The sequence below is a fragment of the Doryrhamphus excisus genome, chromosome 3, assembly GCF_030265055.1.
Source record: "Doryrhamphus excisus isolate RoL2022-K1 chromosome 3, RoL_Dexc_1.0, whole genome shotgun sequence".
Taxonomy (NCBI): domain Eukaryota; kingdom Metazoa; phylum Chordata; class Actinopteri; order Syngnathiformes; family Syngnathidae; genus Doryrhamphus; species Doryrhamphus excisus.
In genome coordinates, this window is record NC_080468.1 from 23,380,166 (window position 1) to 23,407,064 (window position 26,899).

The 26,899-nt window shown below is 46.5% G+C and overlaps 1 protein-coding gene across 5 annotated transcripts; it reads left to right on the plus strand.

The window, feature by feature from the left end:
- The first annotated feature begins 265 nt into the window (after nucleotides 1–265).
- zbtb4 (zinc finger and BTB domain containing 4) lies at nucleotides 266–26,886 on the plus strand. 5 transcript variants are annotated; one of them, XM_058067861.1, is made up of 3 exons: nucleotides 266–403; nucleotides 3,738–3,802; nucleotides 19,259–26,886. In XM_058067861.1, the coding sequence occupies exon 3, from the start codon at nucleotides 19,275–19,277 to the stop codon at nucleotides 24,435–24,437; it is 5,163 nt and encodes a 1,720-aa protein (XP_057923844.1). In that variant the 5' UTR covers nucleotides 266–403; nucleotides 3,738–3,802; nucleotides 19,259–19,274; the 3' UTR covers nucleotides 24,438–26,886. The 5 variants fall into 5 exon arrangements, with proteins under 5 accessions (XP_057923844.1, XP_057923842.1, XP_057923840.1 ...); XM_058067859.1 differs by lacking the exons at nucleotides 266–403; nucleotides 3,738–3,802 and adding exons at nucleotides 13,284–13,586; nucleotides 14,268–14,337; XM_058067857.1 differs by lacking the exons at nucleotides 266–403; nucleotides 3,738–3,802 and adding an exon at nucleotides 13,284–13,586.
- The last annotated feature ends 13 nt before the right edge of the window (nucleotides 26,887–26,899 follow it).

A 26,899-nucleotide genomic window follows, 5' to 3' on the forward strand; every position in this document is an offset into this window, starting at 1 on the left:
AAAAGGTTAAAGTTAACATCAGAAACGTATCATTGATTTAAGTCAGCGATGACACAAGGGACTGATTGTTGGGCAAGTGGCGCCCTCATGTGGTTCAACTGGGGACTACAGTAAGGGAAGTGCTTGCGAAACTAAGCATTCATTTGAAGGCGAAAATGGGCGGATCCAGAGCCCAGACTGGCGACCCCTGCTGGAACAAATGAGCAAGTGCATGTCTGCCTAAACCAGAGTAAAAAGTACGCCATGTTTGCGTGGGCTTGGTACACAACGACATGTGCAGTGTGTGTGTGTGTGTGTGCGTCACTGTGCGTAAAGGTCATCGTAGCAGCGTGCAGTGCCGTATACAGCCCTGTGTGTTTTTATTAGTCACGTCTGCAACCACTGACCTTTCTTTTTGGCGATGGTGAGTGTTCTTTTTTGCATTTGAAAAAAAAACATCTCAGGTTTAAACGTCACTGCGGTTTACTGCTGTCGTGATTATGTCAGGCCCTGTGTTTTTACGTCGTCATGTGACTTTGTCACCTTATGATGTAATGATGAATGGGTTTATGCGTTCTAGATTATCTTGGCTTTTTAAAAAGTCACGTTGTTATAAAGAATATCCCCTTTATAATATTTAGATGTGTTTCAACCAGTATTTTGTTATTTGTTAATAGAAGGGAGCAATCTTATCCCAGGATGCTGACGCAGGGCGACAAAATAAGGCAAACACTGAGGCTATTTTTATACTTATTTGGTGGTGTTCAAAGTGTGGCCTAGGGCATATTTTGGCCTCCAGCATTCATTCATTCATTCATTTTCTACCACTTATCCTCATGCGGGTCGCAGGGGTTCTGGAGCCTATCCCAGCTGTCTTTGGGCAAGAGGCGGGGTACACCCTGGACTGGTCGCCAGCCAATCACAGGGCACATATAGACAAACAACCATTCACACTCACATTCATACCTATGGACAATTTGGAGTCGCCAATTAACCTAGCATGTTTTTGGAATGTGGGAGTACCCGGAGAAAACCCACGCATGCACGGGGAGAACATGCAAACTCCACACAGAGATGGCCGAGGGTGGAATTGAACCCTGGTCTCCTAGCTGTGAGGTCTGCGCGCTAACCACTCGTCCGCCGTGCCACCATCATTATTATAATTGAGCCGAGGGTGGCCCATTGTAAAAAATTCAATTATTATGTGATATATAATAAGATGAGCTGCACGGTGGTCGAGTGGCGCACAGGCCTCACAGCCTGGAGACCCGAGTTCAATTCCACCCTCAGCCATCTCTGTGTGGAGTTAGCATGTTCCCCCCCGTACTCCGGTTTCTTCTCACATTTTTTGTAGTACGATTAGCGAGTTGTTGCAACCTCCACACACAGATGCCGTAAAAGAGATTTGAACCGTGGATCTCCTGACTGCTAACCACTTGCGCGGCCTGTTTCAAAATCCAAATGTGAAAAATCAAAGTGACCCCCAGAACCTTTTATGTTTTAGTATTAACATGGCCACCGTGGTCCGTGTTATACATCAGGGTGTGATTTATGAAATCAAACTTTGACTGTGAGGCGACCTGGAACAGGGTGCCTTGTTGCTGTCCAGCAAAGAGAAACATGCTGTTCTACGAGTGTTTGTTTTTCAATGATGTCAGCCAAGCGACTTAATCTATGATCCTTTTTTTTTTTTTTTTTAGGGCCAACATGCTGCTTCACACCTTCCAAATGTTCATCCAGTTAGTCTTTTCCAAGTTCTTTCTGGGTGGCCTCATTTGGCGGTGCAAGGTCCTTGAAGGTGTCTTTTTAAAGACCCTTGGCATGTTCATTCAATTTCTATGTGTATTATTAATATTATTAGTGTTATTAATATTAACATTTTGAGCTTTTTCTGATGTTTGGCTGTTGTTTTTGTAGTATTTTTCCATTTTTAGAACGTGCTATGCCGCATGGTGGCCTGTTGTGGGTTCTTAGTGGAGTTTGCATGTTCTCCCCGTGAATGTGTGGGTTTTACGGGTACTGCGGCTTCCTCCCACATTCCAAAAACATATATGTTAGGTAAATTGGTCATTTGTCCATCAGTGAGTGGTCTATATTTGCAACCAATCCTGGGTACTCCTGCAACTCGATTTAGAATTAGGGTTGTTCCGATCGGCATATGGCAATAAAAAAAAAATCTCAGTTTAACACAGGCTATGCCAATCGATGCCAGAGTGTTTGATCACTGCCTTGTCAAACCTATTGCTGTTCGACTTTTTTTTTTGCATTTTCTTTCCACGCTTTGCTGGCGGCAGTTATAGCTAGAATTATATACCCAGTGTCTCGTCTTTGGACTACAGTGGCATTTTGTTTTCAAAACAAACAAACAAGCAATGCGGTTAGTTTGAAGTAGTTTTTTGCCCTACGGGGACGTAGCTATCATGGCGTTCATGGGGTACCTAATAAGTCAAGTGTCAGTGAACAATGTTGCTCTCTTGTCGTCATTATACTAAGTATTTCTTGTCCTCAATGAGCTTTATGATGGTGATACTGTCACAAAATACATAGTACATGCTTACTTTGGGCTGTTTAGATCAGAATCAGAATCAGAATCAGAAAAGGTTTATTGCCAGGTATGATCAAACACATACTAGGAATTTGTTTTGGTATAGTAGGTGCAGACACATCTATTAAAAAAGAATGAAAAATACAAAATATACAGAATAACAGTATAAATATATGTACACAGTCTGTTTTTTGTTTGTTATTCCGGAAGTGCAGTCTGATTGTTTTTCCTAAAAGTCCAAACTGGGCGTTAATGTAACGCAAAATGTAGGGAAAAAATTTTCTCACATTTGTCCATGTTCAAGTTGTCTTATTTTCTGTCCTGGTTTCAGGCTCTATGGCGAGCTCCTCTCAAAACTTATTTGTGGCTTTTGTTTTGCTCAGTGGCATTAAGCCATCACCTCTGACCATCTGCCCTCCGTCCCTTTTTTGTTTCCCCCCCCCCCCTCATCCTTTTTGACTGCTTTTTGTTTGCTTTGTTGTTTGAACGCATTCAACTACTAACGTGAGGATCTTATCTTTTCATGTCGAAAAGCGTTCCCAGCGGAGTCTCAGGAGGCACCCGACGGAGGCGTCTGCTTGCTATTTAAAGAGGCATGCGTGTCTCAAAGTACAGGCTGTCGAGAAACAGGAAGTGGCGTCGAGCGGCGTGTGGCCTCAGCCAACGTGCAGCCACTTCCTCACCCAGCAAAAACAAGCTGCATGCTTATCAGAGAATTATACGGACCTCCTCTCTGCAGCCTGTCCTACCCCCCCCCCCCTTCCCTTCGCTTCACCCTTACCGAATGGCGCACATACTGTAGCGAGCCCACCCTCCCTAAAACCGCCACCATGTCCTATCTCCTCACCCCCCCAACCCATCCTCTTGCTGCCAGCACAGCATGCCTGAGTAGCTGCCTGGAGATGAAGGAGCTAATTAATTTGATTTAGGCAGTGGAAAAAGCAGCCGTCCGTCCCCTGTCCCTCCTCCGCGCTATCAGTCACCCCCCCCCTCCCCAGATTTTTTCCACCTATCCTTCCCAGTCTCCTTTGGCAATGCTTACAGAAGTGTGCTTTAATGCAGACGGATGTGGTCACACAAACAGGCTCAGTGTGTTCCCGCCTCTGTCATTTGACACCTCACCTGAGGTTTATTAGAGGCCCACGTTGACTGCGAAGCGCTCTTGTTAAAAAAAAAAGTGTCTAATGAAAGGCTGTCCGTGTTGTCTGTGCAGATCGGGCGGCCTGGCTGCTGCAACGTGCGGCATGATGACTCCTCGATTGACGGCTAAAAAAAAAGGTGAGAATTTACATTTTTAACCAAGAACCAAGGTGGTCAAAAATAAAAACACTACCAAAAAGGCAGCACTTCGGATGATCTGCGTCAATATTTACATTTCATTTTCTTCATTGTTCATTTTCTACCGCTTTTTCCACACGAGGGTCGCGGGGGTGCTGGAGCCTATCCCAGCTGTCTTCGGGCGAGGCAGCCAATCACAGGGCACATATAGACAAACAACCATTCACACTCACATTCATACCTATGGACAATTTGGAGTCGCTAATTAACCTAGCATGTTTTTGGAATGTGGGAGGAAACCGGAGTTCCCGGAGAAAACCCACGCATGCACGGCGAGGGTGGAATTGAACCCTGGTCCTCCTAGCTGTGAGGTCTGCACGCTAACCACTCGATCGCCGTGCCGCCATCATTGTTATCATTCATTCATTCATTTTCTACCGCTTTTCCTCACGAGGGTCGCGGGGGTTGCTGGAGCCTATCCCAGCTGTCTTCAGGCGAGAGGTGGGGTACATCGCCGTGCCGCCATCATTATTATAATTAAAAATAATGATAATGATGAAATAGGGCGGTGGTCTAGTGGTTAGCGCACAGACCTCACAGCTAGGAAACCAGGGTTCAATTCCACCCTCGGCCATCTCTGTGTGGAGTTTGCATGTTCTCCCCGTGCATGCGTGGGTTTTCTCCGGGTACTCCGGTTTCCTCCCACATTCCAAAAACATGCTAGGTTAATTGGCGACTCCAAATTGTCCATAGGTATGAATGTGAGTGTGAATGGTTGTTTGTCTATATGTGCCCTGTGATTGGCCGGCCACCAGTTCAGGGTGTACCTCGCCTCATGCCCAAAGACAGCTGGGATAGGCTCCAGCACCTCCGCGACCCTCGTGAGGAAATAGCGGTAGAAAATGAATGAATGAATAATGATGAAATATAATTTGAATTGTATAGTATTACATTCATTGTCAAATGAATCAGAGATTACGCTGTTGCCTTTTGTCTGGTCGTCCTTATCGAGCGGTGAGGCGATAGGTGTCCACCGCTGTGGACTCACCATTTTGGCGATGTTTAGTGCAACATCTGACGGGTACTGACAGTGCACTCAGTATATTTTGCTCTTTGTTTGAACGCCCTTATGCACTCAAAAGAATAACGTAAGCGTAAGACCGGAAGTGTGCCGATTGAGACAGCAGTTATTTTCAGTCATCGTCAAGGTTGTTTGTTTTGGATTATGCAAGAGTTCCTGAACCAGTGTAGTGCAGTGGTGACGGAACAGGCTAAGGAAGAAAATGTGACAGTTTTTTTTCCTTTTCTTACAGAATAATGCACAAATCCTGTAGGTTCTCTACCTTTACCATTACTGACATTCTATCATCATATGAGACAGGCATGGACAAACACAGCGCACACGGTTTACTAAATGTACTTTTAAACTAGTCAAAATGTTGAGTTCATAAAAAATAGTGGCACCTTTCAAACAGTCACAGTAATCAACAGTGATGCTTTGGAAACCATCCATCTATTTTCCATGGCGCTTATCCTCACGAGGGTCGCGAGTATGCTGGAGCCTATCCCAACTGACATTGGGTGGGATACACCCCTGGACTGGTCGCCAGCCAATCACAGGACACATAGAGACAAACAACCATTCACACTCACATTCATACCTATGGACAATTTGGAGTCGCCGATTAACCTAGCATGTTTTTGGAATGTGGGAGGAAACCCACATTGGAGTTGGTCTCTTCCAACGTGAACCTAATAATTAGGTTGGTCCTCAAAGCAATGGATCGCATGAAGGAGAAAACGTTACATGCAAGATCGAGTACCAAGTTCTTCTCGACCTTGTTTTTGTGTTGACACATTCCTGAATCCACTTTTGCAGTGGCTTGTGCCCAGGCCCCTGGTGCACATTAGAAATGGCACACAAGTTGCCGAGGCCGCACTCCCACTTTTTATTTTTTTTTTTTTACAATAAAACACGTGCAAGTGTGCAAACATTTGTCAACGCTGCAAACGGCGCTGTTGCAGTCGACCTCCACATATCCTCACATTTTTGTGGCGCCAGCCGCAGAACAACACACACACACACACACGGCTCCCTCGTCCTTGTAAAGCCGCCGCTTCCTCTTTAAGAAACCACTGACTGACATTTGAGGCCTTCCAAAGTTTCTGGACTTCCCACTTTGATGTGTGTCCAAGTCAGCTGCAGAGCTGTTTAGTCATCCTTTCTCTTGAGTTGAGCGAGGATGTGTACTGACCCTCCAGTGTACTTTGGAGGTAAAGTCTGACACATTTTCATTTATGTTGTTTATTCAGAGAGAGAAAAGACAAGCTCATTATTTAGAATTGCTGGTTTTGTTAAAGGTAGGTTGAAGTCTGGCATGACAGAAAGTGACTGGAAAACTTAAAACTGGCTGGAAGCACAAAGCACATTTTAACAATCAAGAATCACAAGGATTTATTAGCATTCTTGTAACAGTGCTAGACAAACACAAACATGGAGTACTCATGAACATTTGTTAATGACATCAGAAAGGATGTTGGTTTATTGGAATGCAAGGTACCAAATATGAATATAATATACATTAACACAGGGGTCTCAAACTCAATTTACCTGGGGGCCACTGGAGCTAGGGTCTGGGCAAGGCTGGGCCGCATCAGGTTTTCCAAAAAAACAAAAACACATTTATTAAAAACAGAAAAATATACAAACTTTTTCAGTGCTTTGGTTCCGATTTTCTACAATAAAAGCTCTGATAAAACATTCCACTGTTCTCTAATATCTTAATTTTTATTTTTCTGCACAAAATAAGATGAAAAATAAATAAATCAAGAATAAAGAAAATCAATCAATTAGTAATAAATAAATATAATAATAATAATAATAATAAAACGGTAAATAATAAAAACTTAAGAAACCACATATAGTTGGTGGGTAGACAAATTATTTTTTTCAGATTAAAATTAAAACATTATTAGAGCCCTGTAGACATGACAAAACACGACTATAGTCACATTTATACTTTTTTTATTTACAACATGGGTCTTGAGACACATGCTAACTCGCAAACTAGAGAGCTAGCGACCTAAACGGTAGCCTTCAAGTTATTTCCTTTAAACTTAAATAGCCAAAAACTTACCACTTCCACACGGATAGGGAGGTTAACTATTAACAGTTATTTAACCTTTAACAAGAACATTAATCAAACGTAATAATTTTTTCTGGGTACATGATACCATACAGCATCCATATCAAACTTGCGCGGGCCGCACTAACATTAAACTTTCATATCAAGGCGGGGGCCTCAAACTAGTGTCCTGCGGGCCACATTTGGCCCACGGGCCGCGTGTTTGAGACCGCTGCATTAACACCTCTTAGTGGAAGCCAGTGCAGTCAAAGTGCTAAAATTGAGCCAGTTGTGTTTACACTGTGCTATTTTTATGTTATCTCTTCAGCCTTCATTTACTCTCTCTGTATGCTGGCTTTGGTGGGGGTGGGGTCTTCGCCCTCCAGAATGCCCTTGTTGTTTGTACGTGACCTCGTGTCATTATAAATACACCGCTTTTTATATACCGGAAACGTGAATCGGAACTCTTTTCTTATTGGTTTGTGGTATATTTGAAAAATACTAAATGTAAACATAACCCACATCAGTACATTAAAAGTACATTACAAAGGAAGTTCAGCATCACACTGAAACAAAAATGTAACAAGGAAAATGTTGACTCTAAGGTATGACACTGACTTTGTTATCTATAATGCAAAGTATAAATGTATTTTAACAGTTTTGATATATTGTATCTTTGTATCTTGTATTGTTTTTATCTTATGGAAAAGTTAGGTCACTCCTTGTCTAGAGGAGGACATAAATCACAAACTTTTCTCTTTTCCATTGTTGAATCTTCCTGGCATCATCCAAGTTGTCAAACAACAAACAACTTTAATATAATTTACATGAGGGGGAATCAATTTTTTTTGTTATGGTACAGAGGCACATTACACATTACACATTACAGGTATTGGTATATTCATTTCCAGTGTATAAGCTACTTTTCCTCATCTTTTTCAAAGTAAATGGGACCAATTATGCTCATTTTCTACGCTTTGTATTGAGGTGTGGACTCCTATAGAGCAGCTACACACAATAACCCGCACAGAAAACTTTCTAGATCTTCCAGATTTTGCACCTCTTTCCGCATTTTCATAGACATCCTGCTTCTGTTTAATTTACTCCACCCCTGGCCTTTCTTTAGGTACGCCACTGTGATTGGTCCCACTCCCAAGCATTCCCAAGGATTTCCCGATATCTAGTATGTCTGCGTTTATTAAGTGCAGGCAATCTGAAGCCCACATATGGAAGTCCGTATCGCCATCCAAAACTTCTTCCAGGGGTCGCTTTCAAATGCACAAACCTCATTATCTGACACTTTAAATACAACATTGTAATGACATTTACAGGTCAGAAAAGTGGAAAAAGCATAGTTGCTCCCCTTGAAGGAACGCAAAGTGTAACTGTCCATAGTCATGCACAAATCAAGTGCAGTCATGACTAGCCAAAGAGAAGCCAGAGCTTTAAAGCTCTCTTCTCTCGTTAAAATCTCCTGTTTAGGAACACTTAACCTTCCCAGGGAATTACATAAATGGACAAAACCAAGTGGATAAGAAGGAGACACGGTGCCGCCATTGTTCAGTAGAGACGGGGAACAATACTACAACCTGGAACTATTAATGCTACACTTCAGGCAATGATGGTCAATGAATTGACTGTTGCACTTGTCTGCATTGTTGCACTTCCCTATAAAGAAACCTGTAAAATACAGGATATTATATATATTATTAGAAGTGCCTTACGATGAATATAAAGACAGCCAATCAGCAGGAGGTACAGGTAAAAATGAAAGCGCTCAGCCATTGGCTCCTTTCAAACCTGACACTAACATTGTAATGATTTATTTCATTGACAATAATCAATAATGTATAAAACACCAAAGTTTGTCTTTGTGAGGTCGTAGCTATGTGGTGCTAAATGTAAACATTCAATCCCACCTTTTTTTTAGCTGTGTATTTTGAATATTTAGCTCACTTTTCATATATTTGTGGTCGAAATTAAATGTGTGTTTTAAATAATTCAACATTAAAATAAATGGAGCCACACAGCTTGGAGACCGGGGTTCGAGTCCCCCCTTGGCTATCTCGAGGTTTACTATATTGGATAAAAGGTGAAGTGGAATTTGTCATTAATTGATTCTGGAAATGGGCGGCACGGCGGTCTAGTGGTTAGCGCGCAGACCTCACAGCTAGGGGACCAGGGTTCAATTCCACCCTCGGCCATCTCCGTGTGGAGTTTGCATGTTCTCCCCGTGCATGCGTGGGTTTTCTCCGGGTACTCCGGTTTCCTCCCACATTCCAAAAACATGCTAGGTTAATTGGCGACTCCAAATTGTCCATAGGTATGAATGTGAGTGTGAATGGTTGTTTGTCTATATGTGCCCTGTGATTGGCTGGCGACCAGTCCAGGGTGTACCCTGCCTCTCACCCGAAGACAGCTGGGATAGGCTCCAGGACCCCAACGACCCTCGTGAGGAAAAAGCGGTAGAAAATGAATGAATGAATGAATGAATGAACATTAAAATAAATGGAGCCACACAGCTTGGAGACCGGGGTTCGATTCCCCCCTCGGCTATCTCTGTGTGGAGTTTGCATGTTCTCCCCGTGCATGCGTGGGTTTTCTCCGGGTACTCCGGTTTCCTCCCACATTCCAAAAACATGCTAGGTTAATTGGCGACTCCAAATTGTCCATATGATGTGTATGAATGTGAGTGTGAATGGTTGTTTCTCTATATGTGCCCTGTGATTGGCTGGCGACCAGTCCAGGGTGTACCCCGCCTCTCGCCCTAAGACAGCTAAATATTAAATATAAATCTAAATTAATTCATTAGTTTTCTGCCGCTTGCCCTCACTAGGGTTGCGGGAATATATTGGATTCTATCCCTACGGGGGTATGCTGGAGCCTATCCCAGCTGTCCATATACATGAGAAATCTATCCAGTTTTCTGTATTAATACACTGCATAGCGTTACAACAGTTAAATATCGACATGCTGCATATTTCCCAAGACAAAGATGGCTTCCAGCGTTTGGCCGTTCAGACGTGTGTCTCGCTTGGTAGCACAGTGTGAAAAGCCGTGATCTCGTTAGGCCAGAGAGCCATGAATAGGGACGGCTGGACAACGGAGGCGCCTCTCAATGCAGAGCTGTCGGTGAGCACGTGCATGGATTTTCCCCACGCACACATACACACACATACACACACATACACACATACTATTGTGTGACTTTTTCAAAATGTCTTGCCGTTTTTTTGCCCAGTCTTTTGGACGAGATGTAATTCTTCGTCACATGAAAACGTGCTGAAGTGACTGGGCAAGTGTGGGGCGGGGGCGGGGGGAGGAGAAGGAGGAAGAGGGAAAAAAAAAGTTTGTCCTCCAACTCCCGAGAGCCGCCAGAGAGGTCACAGGAACAACACCCAATCCTGGAGCGGTTCCCATGGCGACCAGTGTGGCAGCGTACAATGAGGGTGAGGGAGAGAGAGAGTGATGAAAGAGAGCAAGAGGGAAAGGGCAGGCGGCTGGCGTCAGGGTTCAGTTGGTTGGGTGGGGGGGGGGGGGGGGGGGGGCGTAGTTCGAAAGGACTGTGACAGCACCACAAGGAGCGAGGAGGACAGGTGAAAAATACATTGAAAATATTAATAAATATTAATTTGTGAAAAGTCTAATAGACATTACACATAGCAGGGATCTCCAACTACTGCCACTTCTAGTGCAATGATTAAAAAAAAACACTTTAAAAATGTTTTAATAATATTTTGGAAATATTTTATTGTAAACATATAGTTACAAATCTCACAGTTCTTGCATGTTTATGTTGTTTTTGTTTGACTGTCTTTCAGCGAAGGCCGTACGGTGGATGAGTGCTTAGCATGATGGCCACTCAGTCCCCCTTCCACCCTCGGCCAGCTCTGTGTGGAGTTTGCATGTTCTCCCCGTGCATGCGTGGGTTTTCTCCGGGTACTCCGGTTTCCTCCCACATTCCAACAAAAACATGCAAGGTTACTCCATTGGCGACTCCAAATTGTCCATAGGTATGAATGTGAGTGTGAATGGTTGTTTGTCTATATGTGCCCTGTGATTGGCTGGTGACCAATCCAGCGGTGTACCCCACCTAATGTCAGTTGGGATAGGCTCCAGCATACCCCCTTCGTCCCTAATGAGGATAAGCGGCATAGAAAATGAATGGATGTTGTTTTAGTGGGTAGTGACCCGTACCACTATGTTGGACGGTCCTTGAATGTACCATAGCAAGAAAGCACAGATACATTGTGCACCTCATATTTGGTCTGAAATGCTGATAATGAAGTATGTGGGGCTTGATTACATTATTGAGTGTTAATGCACGACCTCAAGTTAATTACTGCTAGCACATGCCTATATGACCACGCAACAGGCAAAGCTTTGTGTTATTTTATTATAGTCCTATCAACTTTTCAGCTTTATTTTTTTACATTTTTCCTTTTTCTATTTTTTCATTCATTCATTCATTCATTCATTTTCTACCGCTTTTTCCTCACGAGGGTCGATGGGGTGCTGGAGCCTATCCCAGCTGTCTTTGGGCGAGAGGCGGGGTACACCCTGGACTGGTCGCCAGCCAATCACAGGGCACATATAGACAAACAACCATTCACACTCACATTCATCCCTATGGATAATTTACTTAGCATGTTTTTGGAATGTGGAATTTGGAATGTGGGTACCCGGAGAAAACCCATGCATGCACGGGGAGAACATACAAACTCCACACAGAGATGGCCGAGGGTGGAATTGAACCCTGGTCTCGTAGCTGTGAGGTCGGCGCGCTAACCACTCGACCGCTGTGCCGCCCTTTTCTATTTTTTTGTTCAATTTTATTGCCAAGGGCGAGTAATGGGGTGGACTACATGAGTCCAATATGATTGTGTGAAGCAGGAAGACAAAACAGTACGGTTCGGTGGTGTAACCCATAGTAGGGTTCCCATACCCGTATACATTACAACTACAGGTACACCTCTGGCGATTTCTCATTGACTACAAGGGAAGCTTAACTCCTCCTTTGAATTTAATTTAAAAAATGGTCAAATATGCATTGTTAAACTTAATTGAAAGTGTGCTATGTTTGTTTCTTTCGGCATTTTCCTGATAACAGAGCAGATCTTTTTGATCCCCATAATGATTTTTGGCTTGAGCCCCTTTTATTCCAGATGCCTGTCCTGACGAATACCAATGATGCTTACTAGTGGAGATTCGAACCCGAGGCGTCTGCTCCAAAGTCCAGAACACAAACCACTACACCATGGCAGGCTCTATTGAAAGTGCGCTATAATGTACTTAATTTTTGTGAGTATGTTGAGCATTTATTTGTTGTTGAGTGAGTTTGATCTCACAGATGCTAACTTATGGTAGCTCACACCAAGACAGTAAGACGCTGATTGGATAAATCAACAAAATATCGTCACTTCACTGGGGTGTATGGGGGTCTATGGAACAGGGCGGTTCTTTAATTTTGACAGACAGCAGCCAAAGGGATTAGCTTATCATCCATGTGACGCAGTCACGCAGACTCGAGGGGTTGACACCAATCAGAACGGAAGTCTCTTCCGGAGCGATGGTACCGCCTCTAGCTTTCCTAAGTCATCTAAGAAGGAGAAAAACAAAAGGAGTGGCAAATAGACGGAAACAAAAGTCAACAAAACAGAACCAACAGAGCGTCACAAGAATATTCTTCCACCGTTCATCCTCTTCTCATATTTCATCTTGTCGCGTCTCAGAGGATACCAAATAAATTTGTTCTCAGTGACCTTTGGAGACATTTATTTCAAATACAGGACGGCCTTCTTGGCCTAGTTCATCCCAAAGGTGTTCATCCACAGCAAAGTCATCCAAACGTGCCTTTATCGGACTTCCCGAAAAGTTGTCATTCATTCCTCGAACACTGCAGGGGACACGAAGGTGTCCCTCCTTGATTGATCCATTGATTGATTAAGAGGCGTGTCCCAATAGTGGGCTTTTTTGAGAGCCTCCATTTTTGGAAACTTGATTCATCTGCCATTTGCCTGCTGCCACTTTGTCCTCTCCGTCCGTCCGTCCGTCTGTGTATGTGTCTGTGCCCCCTCTCACTCCCTGGCCGTTGGTCCACCTTGTGAGTTGGCTGGGTTCCTGTTTGTTTTCAGCCATTTTGGGGACTTGCAGCGCTCGTAACAAACTGCTTAAATGGCGTCCTCTTACTCGCTCGCTTGCTCTCCCTCCCTCTCCCTATCACTGGGCTTTGTGTGTATAAAGTAGTGTGTGTGCGTGCATGTAAGTGTGTGTGTGTGTGTATGGTGAGGGTGGGGGGGGGGTGGCGGGGTTTGGGGGAATTCACTTGCTGGAAAAGAAAAATTTGGAAAAACACTCCGGAGTGGTGGTGTGAGAGAGAGGAGGCAAGTTGGGAGTGTGAGAATCATTCCTCCTGCCCTCTGTCTTCACACACTGCTGCCCGGTGTGTGTGTGTGCGTGTGCATGTGTGTGTGTTGCTTGTCCCTGCACACACACACACACACACACACTCTCTCTCTCTCTCTCTCTCTCTCTTGCTTTCTCTCTCTCACTCAGAGATGTACGCATGCAGCGACCGAAGGGGGAGAGAGAGAGAGGGAGAGAGGGAGCTTGGGGGAGAGAACACATCGCAGCAGAGATGCAGCAGGAGGTTTTCCGAGGTACGTTCTCTTCTATGCTTCCCTTCCCTGACACACAGAGTGGCAGAATAAGCAGAAGAGAGGCTGACTTTTGTCCCAACCCCGCCTCGCTTTCCTTTCCTGCTTTCTGTGCGTGAAGAGGAGCTGCTGATTTTGCCATGCCTGTGTCGGGGCGTGAGCGCTGGTGGGTGTGTGTGTCTGTGTGTGTGTGTGTGTGTGTTTTCATGTGGCGCATGTTTATGGACGCTGATTCAAATGTGTGTGTGTGTGTGTGCGTGTATGTGTGTGTGTGTACGTGCTGGCTCTCTGTTCTGCATGCGTGAGCCAGCAGCAAGGCCTTCGTCGCCCTCATCCTCGCCTCTGTCGCACTTCTTTTTTTTCCCCGACTCACTCGGAGGCGGCGGTGAAACTTTTGGATTCACGCAAGCGTGTGTGTCGTCCGGATTGTCAGGTCAGAACGGGCGTTAAAAAACGTGACGGGACACCCTTCCACTTTAAAACACACCTCTGTGCATGGAGTGTTTCTGTGGCTTGTTTTGGTTTGTGGGCCGCCCCGTGTGTGTGTGTGTGTGTGTGTGTGTGCGTGTATGTGTGTGTCATCCATTTTAGCAGCCTGTTGTTGTGCCGGAGAAGCAGAGGGCATATTGATGTCGCCCAGCCTCTTGTTGCTGCTCTAAGACGCTCTGTTTTTTTCCAAAACAGCCCAGCATCTGCTGCCAACGACTCAGCATTCCTGGTTTCCATGGATGCCAGGCCAACTCCCCCCTTAAATGTATGGAAAGTATCATCCACAATCTGACTGGGATTAGCGTTCATAGGTCAGCTGCGAGCCGTTGTTTGGACTTTTTAAGTCATCCATTTTTGTTTTTGGTCGCGCAGGAACTGGCTGTTGGAACTTGCCTTTCAGTGTCCGAGTACCCCTTGTCAGGTTTTGTTTACACCGTTACAGACGATTCTTTTATTTCCAATAGTAAAAGCTCGGCGGCAGGGACCATGTCCTTGATTTTGACGGTACGGAAAGCAAAGCGATGATTCCAAAGTTGCGTGAAGTACTGCCAAAAGTCCTAAACTCGTTGTTTGCTGCCGTAGAAGCTGCTCTAAGATGGAATTGGCATTTATTTTTGGGAGATGACATGAAAAAGATGGAGTTTTTGTTGCTTGTGAGCGTCTTGTCTTATCTGCCCACAGTGACAAGTACAAAAAACTTGGTACAATAGTATGAATGTGTCTGTATGTATCCCATCCAGCTGATTCCACCTCATGGCCTAACCTGGAGGGGGTGGGCGGGTAGTGGAAAGTTCAGTGGCGGGACTTGCAACGATGGCTCCTCTCTCACACACACACACATAAACAGTCTTCGTCACACACCAACCTGCTCCTGCTCTGATTTGGGCCCCTCTGGTCGCCCCTCACGGGGGAAAGAAAGCCCAACCGACACGTTCCCCCACCCCACATGCTCCTCGCCGCTGGCTCGCCAGCTGGAACACCGAGGTCCCCCCCCCCCACATTCCTCCCCTTGACCTCTCACACATACGCGCGCACACACACACACGTACATCAAGCGATGATGGCGTACCGGTGCCAGACATCGTTAAGTCATTATTCTGCTTGATCACGACCATCATGTCCGCCCTTCTTCTGGAGTAACGGAAGATGTTTGTCGCTCATGGGGGACATCACGCCCTCACGTCGATGAAGACGTCCATGGTGTTAAAAGATGCAGTCTTTACTAAATTTGGTACCATATTCTAAAACTAAACACATGCCAGTAATTGATATTAATTAATAGTTAATATTAATACAGTGATACTGAAATGAAGCCAAGTCAACCGTTACGTTAAACGTTGTTACGCTTGATTATTAGTTTTTCACCCGCTCAAAAGTTTGGTTGTACGCCGCCTGCACCAAGCGCTTGAATGGGATATTTTACCGGTACCGTCTTGTAAGTAGAATTGGGGATCGCTCACATATTGCAGTATGGTGCTAAATCGGTACTTTTGAAACAGTGCTGGTGCATAAACAGTGCTCAAACCAGTACTTTAAAAAAAGGAAAACATACAAATTTGAATTTTTACTGAATTTTGTGACATTCAAGGGGAACGGAATAGTAATTTAAATACTTCAATAATATACTAAATACATTTATTTATTTTATATAAGCATAGTGTTGTGTTTTATGTCGGCGTAGAGAAACGTGTGCTAGTTGCGGAATTGAGCACTGCTGCTAAGTGTGGGGGGCTATAATACACATACACATTGTACAGTCACGAGGCAGGATATATACATGATATTAAAACTACAAAATGTAGCACTGGACAAGCAAGAGTTTTTATTTAACTGAGTCAGAAAACAATACATTTTCCATTTATGACCTAATTATGATGCTTTTAACTGTTCAACTTTTTCCCACATATTGACACAAAAACTGGAAATGATAAAAGTAAAAACAATGACGGCAGCTACTACTGATCATTTATGCTGGTGTGTAGTTTTAGTGATACTTTTTGTAGCCACAGTGCATAGTTATTAATGAAGTAAGACACCTACTTAACCCTTATTTTTTTATTACATCATCACTGATACACTTGATTTTCCATTTCTGTTTGTAAGTTGAAGCTAACTCACTTCCACCGGTGATGTAAAGTAGACTGAAACAAGTGCAAATAGTACAGCTCTGATTATGGGTGCAGACTTGAACATTTACGTGCTTTTGATCTGACAAATCAAATGTAGACTTACTAAAGCCTCTGCACGGACATTAACGCAGCGGCAGCTGTTTAACTCGCTGATGCCGGGAACACCGAGCTAGGTAGGATTGCAAGGTTGTGCAGCTCCAATCCTGCCTTGTTCACTGCCACTTCCATGTTATCAGTCACAGTAGTGATGTCACAGTTCACAGTCTGATTGGTTCAGGCTGCCTTGTTCTTGTGATACAGTAAACCTCGGATATATCGCATTCAATTGTTCCCACTGGTTTTGTCCGATATAAGCGAAATCCGTTATATGCGTATACCGGAAAATGTCCGTTTTACGCATATATCGGATTTATATCCGGTATATGCGTAAATCGGATTTTATCCGTTATAAAAAGGCACTTCCTTGACTATGTTTCCAATGTACCTGGACTGGGCAATGAAAAGAGACGTAAGGTAATGAGAATTTAACTTTATTGGACTCTGAGCATAACAAATTGTTAATTAAGCTAGGCCCTGTTACGCCCGTCAGGCCTACGTTATTTCCAATAGTGAGGTTAAGATCTCATTCACTGCTGTGCTAGTATTATTGACGTCACTCACTTTTATATTTGTCCTAAATCTGGAGCCAGGAGAAAGACAATAGCCAGTGACATCAACAAGATTAGCATAACGATGCGGCCATCCGATATATGCGAGGGAAATTTAATGGAAATGCATTGGAACGGGACTGGAGATTTTGTCAGAAATAGGCGAAATCCGATATATGCAATGAATTTTTATTGGAAATGCATTACAGAAAAATCGGTTCTTTTTTATCTGTCCGTTGTGAGCGAATTTCCGATATATCCGAGTCCGATATATCCAAGGTTTACTGTACAAGAAATATTGTTACATTTAATCTTGTGACACCCCGATAGTTAAGTGTTGAGCTCGACAATAAAACTTTAAAAATAGCGTCCGGCTCTGTTATGATACAGAGTTTTGGAATGCATCCCTACTTGTAAGTAACTTCATATTGCTGTGTAAAACACTAAGTAGCAGACATCTAACATCGCCAGAATTGCATATCAATTCAAAATTCTGCTCAAATTGTGCGGATTGCATGTACTTTAAATAGCGGAATAAATTCATTCATTCATTTTCTACCGCTTTTTCCTCACGAGGGTCGCGGGGGTGCTGGAGCCTTTCCCAGCTGTCTTCGGGCGAGAGGCGGGGTACACCCTGGACTGGTCGCCAGCCAATCACAGGGCACATATAGACAAACAACCATTCACACTCACATTCGTACCTATGGACAATTTGGAGTCGCCAATTAACCTAGCATGTTTTTGGAATGTGGGAGGAAACCGGAGTAAGCGGAATAAATAATTTTTTTAATTTTTTCATCCAAGCATGCCATTATGGACCTGGCTTTGTGTGCTGAGAACAGAAGGGCTTTGTAGTAAGCATTCAGTGTCTTGCTAAGATGAAGAATTCAAATGAAGACCTTTCGTCCAACCTGATTTGATTTATCGACTAAGACCCATAGAGGTGTCATTATTTTATTATTATTGATCCAAAAATATCTTTGCTTAGTCATGTGTCGATACAAAGAGATACACGCAAACAGGCCAAATTAATGGCCGTGTGTTTCCGCTCACCATGTCGCCGGACTGAACACGTGTTTGAAACCGCCTCTCGCCGTTAGACAGCGTGTCACGTAGCCTCTGCCTGTGCATATATATCGCTCGTGTGTGCGTCACAGGGAGATGAAAAACTGTAAGGGAGGGGGTTTGTGTGTGTGGGGGGGGCACAGGCGCACTTGTAGCGCATTTTTCTGTCTATGGCGCAGGCATCAGATGAGACGGTGACATTTTTAGCACAAGTGTTCGTCTCCCAGCGTGTCCGCCCACCTGTAGCTGTTGCCATGAGGGATTTCCTGGATGGGTGTTTAGCCTTCGGCAAAATGTGCGCCACAACGGAGGCCTGTGCAGGTCAGCCGCAGCTAAACATGCCGATTAGGGATGACCCCCCCCCCGTTGTCATGCTAATTAAGAGTGTGCGTCACTTCCTGTCATCTACTTTGTTGACGTATGTTGTTCAGCCTGTGGGCATGTGTGCACCGAGTGTTTTGTGTGTTGCCGTGCCTCGGCTCTCCATGTTGTTGTGCGTGTTTGCCGGGCTCCTGTCTGTCTGATGTGTCGACTGTTCCTGTTTCACATCCACCCCCCCCCCCCCCCCCATCCCCAACCCCTCCTCCTCTCGCTGTCTCACTCTTTCTTTCTCTTGCCCTTTTTCTATCACCCTTTCACTCTCTCTCTCTCTCTCCTTCCTCTTCCCTCTGCAATAACAGTGCTGACCTAGTTTCTGCTTGTTCAGTGCTGCCTGTGGAATTTTACAGCGGCCTGCCTTCCTGGCTGCTTCGCCGGCTTGAAAAACGCAGGCAGCAAAGCATGACTGAGGATTTCTGTCGGCTCACGTCATTTAAGTTCTTATGCCGTCTTCTTTTCACCAATCAGCAGAGCCCGCACTAATTGACCCCTTCTTGAATAAGTAATGGCATAATGTCGCCTGTCGAGTCGTAGGCCCAGTCATTTTACATGTGGAGAAGTGGCAGTGTGAAAAATATCTGCTGGACAATAAAATGGAGAAAAATGCAAATAGCCGGCGGTTGTTGGTTCTGAAAGCTCCCACCCGTGTTCTATCGGATGCAACGAAACAAAAATTTGCTGCGCAATTGCATGAAATCTCCTCTTCTTATCTTCCCTTGCATAAATACATGCGTCAGTCCCCTACCAGGAAAGAGATTTTATTAGCAGTTAATTTCAATCCGTATGGGAATCTTCCATGGAATATCTCGAAAGGCTTGATTGTAGTACGGTAAATGAACCCCACCTCTCACCCCCCCCCCTCTCTGACTTGTCATTCCTGATCCACTGCTACTGTTGCAGCTCAAGTGTCATGTATTTGCTTTATTTTGAGTGAAATACACATGATACATATGCTTCTCCATTTCAGATTTCGGGAGCTGGTCATGGTGTCCGGGGAGAAGGTGCGGGACCCCATCCACGCGGGCCTTATTCAGTCTCGTCTGAGTGAAAAACACCTGGCTGTTGGGCTAGCGCCCCTCTGTGTCATCACACACTGCCAAGCCGAGGACGCCGCTACCCAGCACTTGTCTTCCCCTCCGCTGACTCTCGTCACTGCAGACCCCCCTCACACTCCTGACTCAAAGCAGGCCAAACCAGACGCTCAGCCCGAGGAAGAGGAGCAGCAGGGGGAAGCTGAGCGGCTGGCGATGAAGGGGAAAAGGCATGGTGGCCGAGGAGACGCAATGATGGAGGATAGACTAGATAATATGGCTAATGGACCTAAAAATGCAAAAATCACGCTAAGCTTCCCACTTAGCGCTGGCCCCCTCCCGGCCTCGCTGACGTCACCCAGCTACTGTCGTAATGCATCATCATCCTCTTCCCCACACAGACGGCGGCCTTCCTCTAAGAGCTCAGATGAGGGGTCACTATGGAAACTGGACTCCACCATGGACGTAAAGCACAGACCTTTTAAGCCCTCGAGGCACGACAGCTCTCCGTCCTCCTCACCCTCCTCCTCTTCCTCTCCCATGACAGTACATGCACTTATCAGGAAGGATATAAAATCCCCGCCTCCCCTCAAGTGCTCCAAACTCTCTCCAGAGACCCCGCTTCACAAGTCAGTGCCGGGGTCCTGCAGCTCCTCTGTAGCGGGCTCCTATGATGGAGACAGATGGGACGAGCACCACAAGACGGCCAACGGTACAGCCTCGCCCTCGCAAACGGCCCAGATCCTTTTCAGTCTGGGTGCCTCGGCCTATCATAGAGGAGGCGGGGAAAGCGACAGGAAGGAGAAAACGGGGAGACCAGCTGGAAAGCTGGGAAGCCCTCACGGACCAAGCCCACACCCACCCACGCTGCACCTCCCGCCCCCGCTGCCTCCACCCCCTCCTCCTCCCTCGGAGGGTCTCACCGCACCCCCGCACTCATCGTGCTACTCCCCCACCGACACCCTCAAGCCCGAGCTGATTTGCGGGGTGTGCCATCGGCTCTTCAGCTCAGCCTCCTCGCTCACTGTCCACATGCGGTTGCATCGTGGAAGCCGCGCCCTCAGCTGCCGTTTCTGTGGCAAGGTCTTCATTCACAGCAAGAGACTGCATTCCCACGAGGCCTCCTGCAGGGTCTCGGGCCTGCCCTCTCGACTGGGCCCGTCTGTCGCCGTGCAGCCAAAGGAGGAGCCGTTGGAGGAGGGCGAAGTGAGACTCGAGGAAGAAACAGACACCAGCAAGGTGAGGCCCGAGAAAAAAGCCCACAGCCTGCTGGCTCGAATCCAAGGTGATGATGCGGCAGCCACAGAGCTTCTGGCCGCCGATGAAAGCCATTTTGTCAAGGTGGTGGACGGCAATGTCATCTACTTCTGCTCAGTTTGCGAGCGCTCCTACATGACACTGTCCAGCCTCAAGCGACACTCCAACGTGCACTCGTGGCGCCGCAGGTACCCGTGCCATTACTGCGACAAGGTCTTCGCTCTCGCCGAGTACCGCACCAAGCACGAGGTGTGGCACACCGGAGAGCGGCGCTACCAGTGCATTTTCTGCTGGGATGCCTTCGCTACCTACTACAATCTGAAAACGCACCAAAAGACCATTCACGGCATCAATCCCAGCCTCATCTCCAGTGAAAAGACCGCCAATGGTGGATACAAGCAGAAGGCTAACGCCCTCAAGCTCTACCGGCTCCTCCCCATGCGCTCACAGAAGAGACCCTATAAGACTTACAGTGACACTTTGCATAACAGCCTGCTTATGACACCCACTGAAGGCCCTTCCCTGCCCCTCCCCAGCCTGGGCTGCGCTCCGGAGTCTGGAGACCTACAAGGCTTCATCAGCGGGACCCATCCTCAGAGCGTCAAGCCTGACCCAGATGGTTTCCAAATTGACTTCCCTGTCTCTATGGCTGCTGAAAACAAGGATCTTTCCACACTGCCACCCTTCCCCCAAGCAGACACACCCCAGCTTAAAAAACACAACAGCGAGACTCAAGACTCCGAGCAAGTCAAAGGCAGCTCCAAAACGTCTAGCAGCAGCAAAACCAAAAGTCACAAAGCGGCGAGAGGAACAGACTCAACAAGTATGCCGTCTGTGATCACGTATTGCCACACCAAACCCTCCGTCATAGTTCATGGAACAGCCGTGTCATCCTCCGTCATCATGCACAGCAACCAAGTCTCTCCTGGAACTGAAAAGGATGAGTTCCCGGAAAGCAGCGTGAATCCACCCTCGCACAAGTGCACCGCAAAGTCAGTCAAAAGGCAGCGAGACGGTACAGACGGCCATAGAAAGAGGTCTAGAGAAAGTTCAGATCCGGCGAGACGTAGACAGGATGTGGACACAGACAAGTCATCTTTCAAGTCCCGAAAGTCCCACAGCAAGAGTGACAACTCAAAGCAGCCCTCGCCATCTACGGGGTCACAGGTCAGAGAGACGGGCCCACTCTGCCAGATCACCGTACGTATTGGCGAGGAGGCCATAGTGAAGCGCAGCATCTCGGAGACAGACCTTAGAAGAGACAAAAGCCACTCTCCCCCCAAAAACAAGCGAGGTGAGATGACCTCAGTGCATCACAAACACCACATCCACCGCAGGGCCAGCCAGGGGGAGGAGGAGGAGGACGACTCAGGAGGAGATTCCAAGGAGGAGGCTGTGGAGAACATTGTCAAGTCCCAGGAGGATGTGAGGGAGTACAACTTCCGGCAAAAAGTTCGTGAACAGGAGAGCGACCACGACATGGAGGACAACTTGTGGCGGCCTTACTACTCCTACAAGCCCAAGAAAAAAACCCAGGCGCACTTGCAGAGGTTCAAGACCTGGCAGAGGAAGCTGAAGTTTAAGCGTGCTCTGCGGCTGAAGAGCAGAGCAGAGAGGCTGAAAAGGCGCGGGAGTACAGAAACAGAGAAGTCACAAGACGAGGAAGAGGGCATAAAGCCGCCAGAGGTTGACACGTCAAAGAGTGAAAGCAAAGAAGAACAAGTGAAGGAGGAGGCCATTCCTGAGCTTTCCAGTCCTTCTCTATCCTCCTCAAAACCTCCACTTGCTTCTTCTGTGACTCCACCAGGACCTAAAAGGCGGCCGTGGACCAATGGGAATGCAGCAGAGTGCACTACTTGTGGCTGCTGGTTCTCCAGCTCCGGCAAGCGAGACCAACACGAGCTGAGTCATCTTCTGGAGTTTGTGTGCCTCTTCTGCCGAGCCACTTTCCCCTCCAGAGACAAGCTGGAAGACCACCAGAGAAGCCAACATCCCAAGCCCCCAGATTTCTCCTCTGCCCTCCATAAGGCGGCGATGGACGAACAACAGGAATGGGTTAAACCTGTGTCAGACTGTAATGAGGAAAAGGTGGACCAAGTCGCCTTAGGTGCAAGTAGTTCCAGTCCCGCTCGTCTGAGCAGGCGGGCCTTATCACGGCACACTTGTTCACAGTGTCACAAGGTGTGCAAGACGTCCTCCGCACTGGCTCGCCACATCCGCCGCCACGAGTTGAGCAGTTCTCCGGAAAGGGAAAAAGAAGACAATGTTTCAGAGCTGAAAACAACAACTGTAAGCAGAGATCCGGTTCGTGAAAAAGGCCAAGTCGTCTCAGTTATCAGCTATTCCACAGCAGACCTCCCCAATAACGGCGACTCGTCAGAATCACCGCAGCATGCCAACCATCACAGTGAACCGATGCCCCAACATCAGACACCGGAATCTACTGACAAGCCTGCACTGACCCAGTTTACACCCGCGGAACCCGAGAGAAAGCCCAGCCCAAAGATTGCACCCCCGCCGGAGAGCCCGGTGAACTTGGCGCCCACTAAAAGCCACCTCTCCTCCCCCGCGACGCCCCCTACTCTGCAGAGTGTGCTGGTCATGAACAGGCCTGAATGTCTGGACTATCGTACACCGAGCAAAAAGAATCTAGACAGAACGGCGAGCCCTGCTCATCACGCTACGGTGCCCGCCAGCACCTCCGCTCACGTGCCCGTGACGTCACAGACCAGAATAACCACTGTTGCTCCCCCTGTTTCCATGACAACTGTGAACAGCTCGGATAGTGGATTCATGAAACGGGATGGGGTCATTATGGACAGAGAGAGGCAGGCCGGGGGTGCTGTGTTTGTGCATGCTGATTACAAGGAACCCGCACTGGTCCAAAATCTCAGAGTCCAGTCCCCGTCCCGCAGTCCGTCGCCCAATGAAGCACAAGACCTCACTATGTCCTCCATACTGGCTCGAGAGAAGGAGCTAGAGAGACAACGAGAACGAAAAAGGGAACTAGAAAAACAGAGAGAAAGGGGGCGGGACAAAAACATCGAGAGGGCCCAACACATGAATAGCCTTGTACAGACCTCCGAGGACCAAACGGCGCTGTTAGTCCCCAAAGAGGAGCCCTTGAGTCCTGTGCCGTCGCCCCAACACATCCCATCTCTGACCACTACGAATGGACCCCCGTCACACAGACACACTCCAAAGTCTGCCACAGCAGCCGGACTCTCAGCTCTGGCCAACCAGCAGTCCACTTCACAAGGACTGGAACGCCTCATGCTACCCATCGGGGCTCCCAGTGCCGGGGACCGCCCTTCTGCTCACGCACTACTCCTCCCCCGGGCACAGAAACCACCTGAGCCCGAGCGCCAGGACACTTCCAGAGATGCCCAGCAAGTGGATCCCCCGCCAGTGTGCTACCCCGTTCAGGATTATCCCCTGCCTCTCATTGTGCCAGACAGCTATCACCTGGCCAAGAAGCAGGAAGACAACCTCCTCATGCCCTCCTACCCTGCCGGAGCTCTTCCTTTCAGTCCTCTGGGAAAGGTCATGGTGCCCAACGGTGCTGACTTAGCCAAGGTTCCATTCTATCCGGACCCGTACCAGCTCCTCTATGGGTCCCAGCTTCTGGCCTACCCGTACAACATGACAGCTCTTCCTGTGGCTCTCAACATGATGGCGCCCGGCGCGGACAAAGTGGAGCCGCTGCCCTTTCTCCCGGCCATCTTTAACTACGCAGCTGGTGCGGGACCCTACATGAGCGCCGCACCTCACCCGCTTGTGGCTAACCCCAGCCTCTACGGTGGCGTTGGCGGCAGCAGCGGCAAAAAGCAGCGAGACGGCGGCAGCAACAAACCATAACAGCACCATAAGGATTTTGGACACGCCTGTATGGGCTAGAAGCGAGCGGGGGTGCATGAGCACGTTATAGACCAGTGGTAGACACCCAATAAGAGTAGATGTGACAATGATGGGGAGGAGCTAAAAGCGCCAAGGGGAGGTCAGTGTTTTATATCATCACTAACCCTCCCTCCTTCCGTCTTTGTTGTTTTGCCGTAACGTGTCGTAGATCTAGAACTTGATGAGTCATCCTCTCCAACCTGCTCTATTATCTTAAATATAAGAATAAGAACTGCTTACAGGGTGTGTTTTTCTGTGGGTGAAAAAACAAGCTTCTCTGTATAATCAAACCCACAACCAGGAGAAATGCTTTTTTTTTTTTTGGGTGGGGATGGGGGGGGTGCGTTGTCGCTCATCACAGCAACTCCAAACGTGTTAGATATTTGAACATGACCACATCTGCAGAGAGCATAGCTTGTACTGCATATGGAGGAAAGTTATATATATGTGTGTGTGTGTGTGTGTGTGTGTGCACTATGACTAATATGATATGTGCATGAGTGGCTTGGATGATTCTGCGTGAGATGCACACAGCATCCCTACTTTAGTCGAAATAGCTCCTGTAGACTATGGAAAGGAATATGTGGTCAATAAGAAGCTTAGATGCAACAGCGACAAAAGGTCAATGTCTCGGCACACCGTCATCACTTGGTGGCCGATGACACTGTAGGATCTGTACAGCATTCACCATAGTTTATACCTTATGTGCACACGAATAGACAAGTAGTGGTCACTTAAAGGGGGCACTTGTAGCTGCTTTGGATATGTAGCTGGTCACTGGGTAAAGAATTGCCGGCTGTTAACTTTTGCACTTCCCTTCATCTCATTTCCTTTAAGAGGAAATAAAGAGTTAACTTGGATCATTTTTTTTTCCCCCTCTTGTGGAGTGGAAGTGGAAATTGGCTCCATTTCCTCAAGCAGGGCGAGGAAAGTGACAGCAAGGAAGGAATTTAAATGTAAAAAAAAAAAAAAAATCAAATGGATTCAGGGTATTGAGTTACAGTATTTCTGGATAAAGAAAAGGAAGCAGGAAAGACTTCTGAGTTGACAATGAGCAGCCAAAGTGACGGCCGGACACCCCCCCCAGACGCCCCCCTGGGGGGGCTATGTTGCTTATGTTATGTGTTATCTCTTGTATGTTCAACCACATTGTTGTGAAGGCGGCTTCAAGGGGGCCTGAACCTAAAAATATGAATGTAAATTTTAGTCACGCGGTTAATGAAGTACAGCTGCATTAATGCTAGACTTGGTTTCAGTTCTTTTTTTGTTTTGTTTGTTTTTTTTTCACTCCAATAACCTATTACAGAACAGTATAACGTCTGGTATGCATATATCCAGTAGTCCTAGCAACATGTCAAGTAAACTTGGGTTCTGTATCCACAAAAGCATGAGCGACACTTGCTTCCTAACTGTTTGTATGCTCAAGCAAATCTGGCACCACGCGCCACAGCTTTTCCTTTCCGTTCCGTGTCAATCTTCCGTATTTCTGTTTAGATCGCCACCGTAGGCCCAACAGTCACTTTCAAGCGCTATCGAGGCACGTTTTGGTTCCAAGCGAGGGTGCGAAAACACAGCGTGACCGACTGCAGGGGTGCACGAGCATTACCCCCTGGGTGCAGTTACAAGCGTTTGCGTGTCTTTTTCGGGAGGACAGGGGTGAGCGATGAAGCGAGTGACAAAAAACCAAAAGCATCGTGTCCCTTGGCTCTCACAAAACGAGCCATCTGTCTTTTTTTTTTTTTTTTTTTTTTTTGTAAGGTTGTGTCTAAAGATTTAAAAAAAAAAGAAAGAAAAAGCCTTGTGGTCTCCAACGCAATATTTCAATCCATTCCTGTAGATGGACATACATGTGTTTCTGGACCATCGCGGTTGTCATACAGACCAAAAGCATGCCATTTGACTCGTATTGTCGTGACTGGACTGGAAAACAATCTGTCTACTGTAAGTTTTAGTTCTAATGAATGTGCCTCTGCTTTGATATTTAAATCCTTATCTAAAGTTACTATTGAGATGTGGATCTGCCAGATTTCAGCTGTCAAGGTGCCTTGTCACGGGCATAAGAAATTAGATTTGTAAAATGAAGGTTGTTCTTCAGATATGATTTTGGAGATAGATCTCATGGCTTTGTTCGCTATGAAGCTGTTCATAGATGTAGGGGTGTGGCTAAACTGTTTTGGTATTGTGTATCATGTCTAGGAAAATACTGTGCCATAGAGAGCCCACAAAATATCTTCGTGTTATTTTTCAAAAAAAAAAAAAAGATGTTTTTATGTTGCCTGAGGACTTTGTCTTTAGATTTGATACAAAGGCTTGTCGCCTCAGCTCTCCCAAAGTCTGTAGTCTCCTTTTCCAATTCTCTCCCTGTTTCTGTCTCTTTGCTGCAATCAAACAAAATAAAGTATTAACCTGATGACCCAATGACA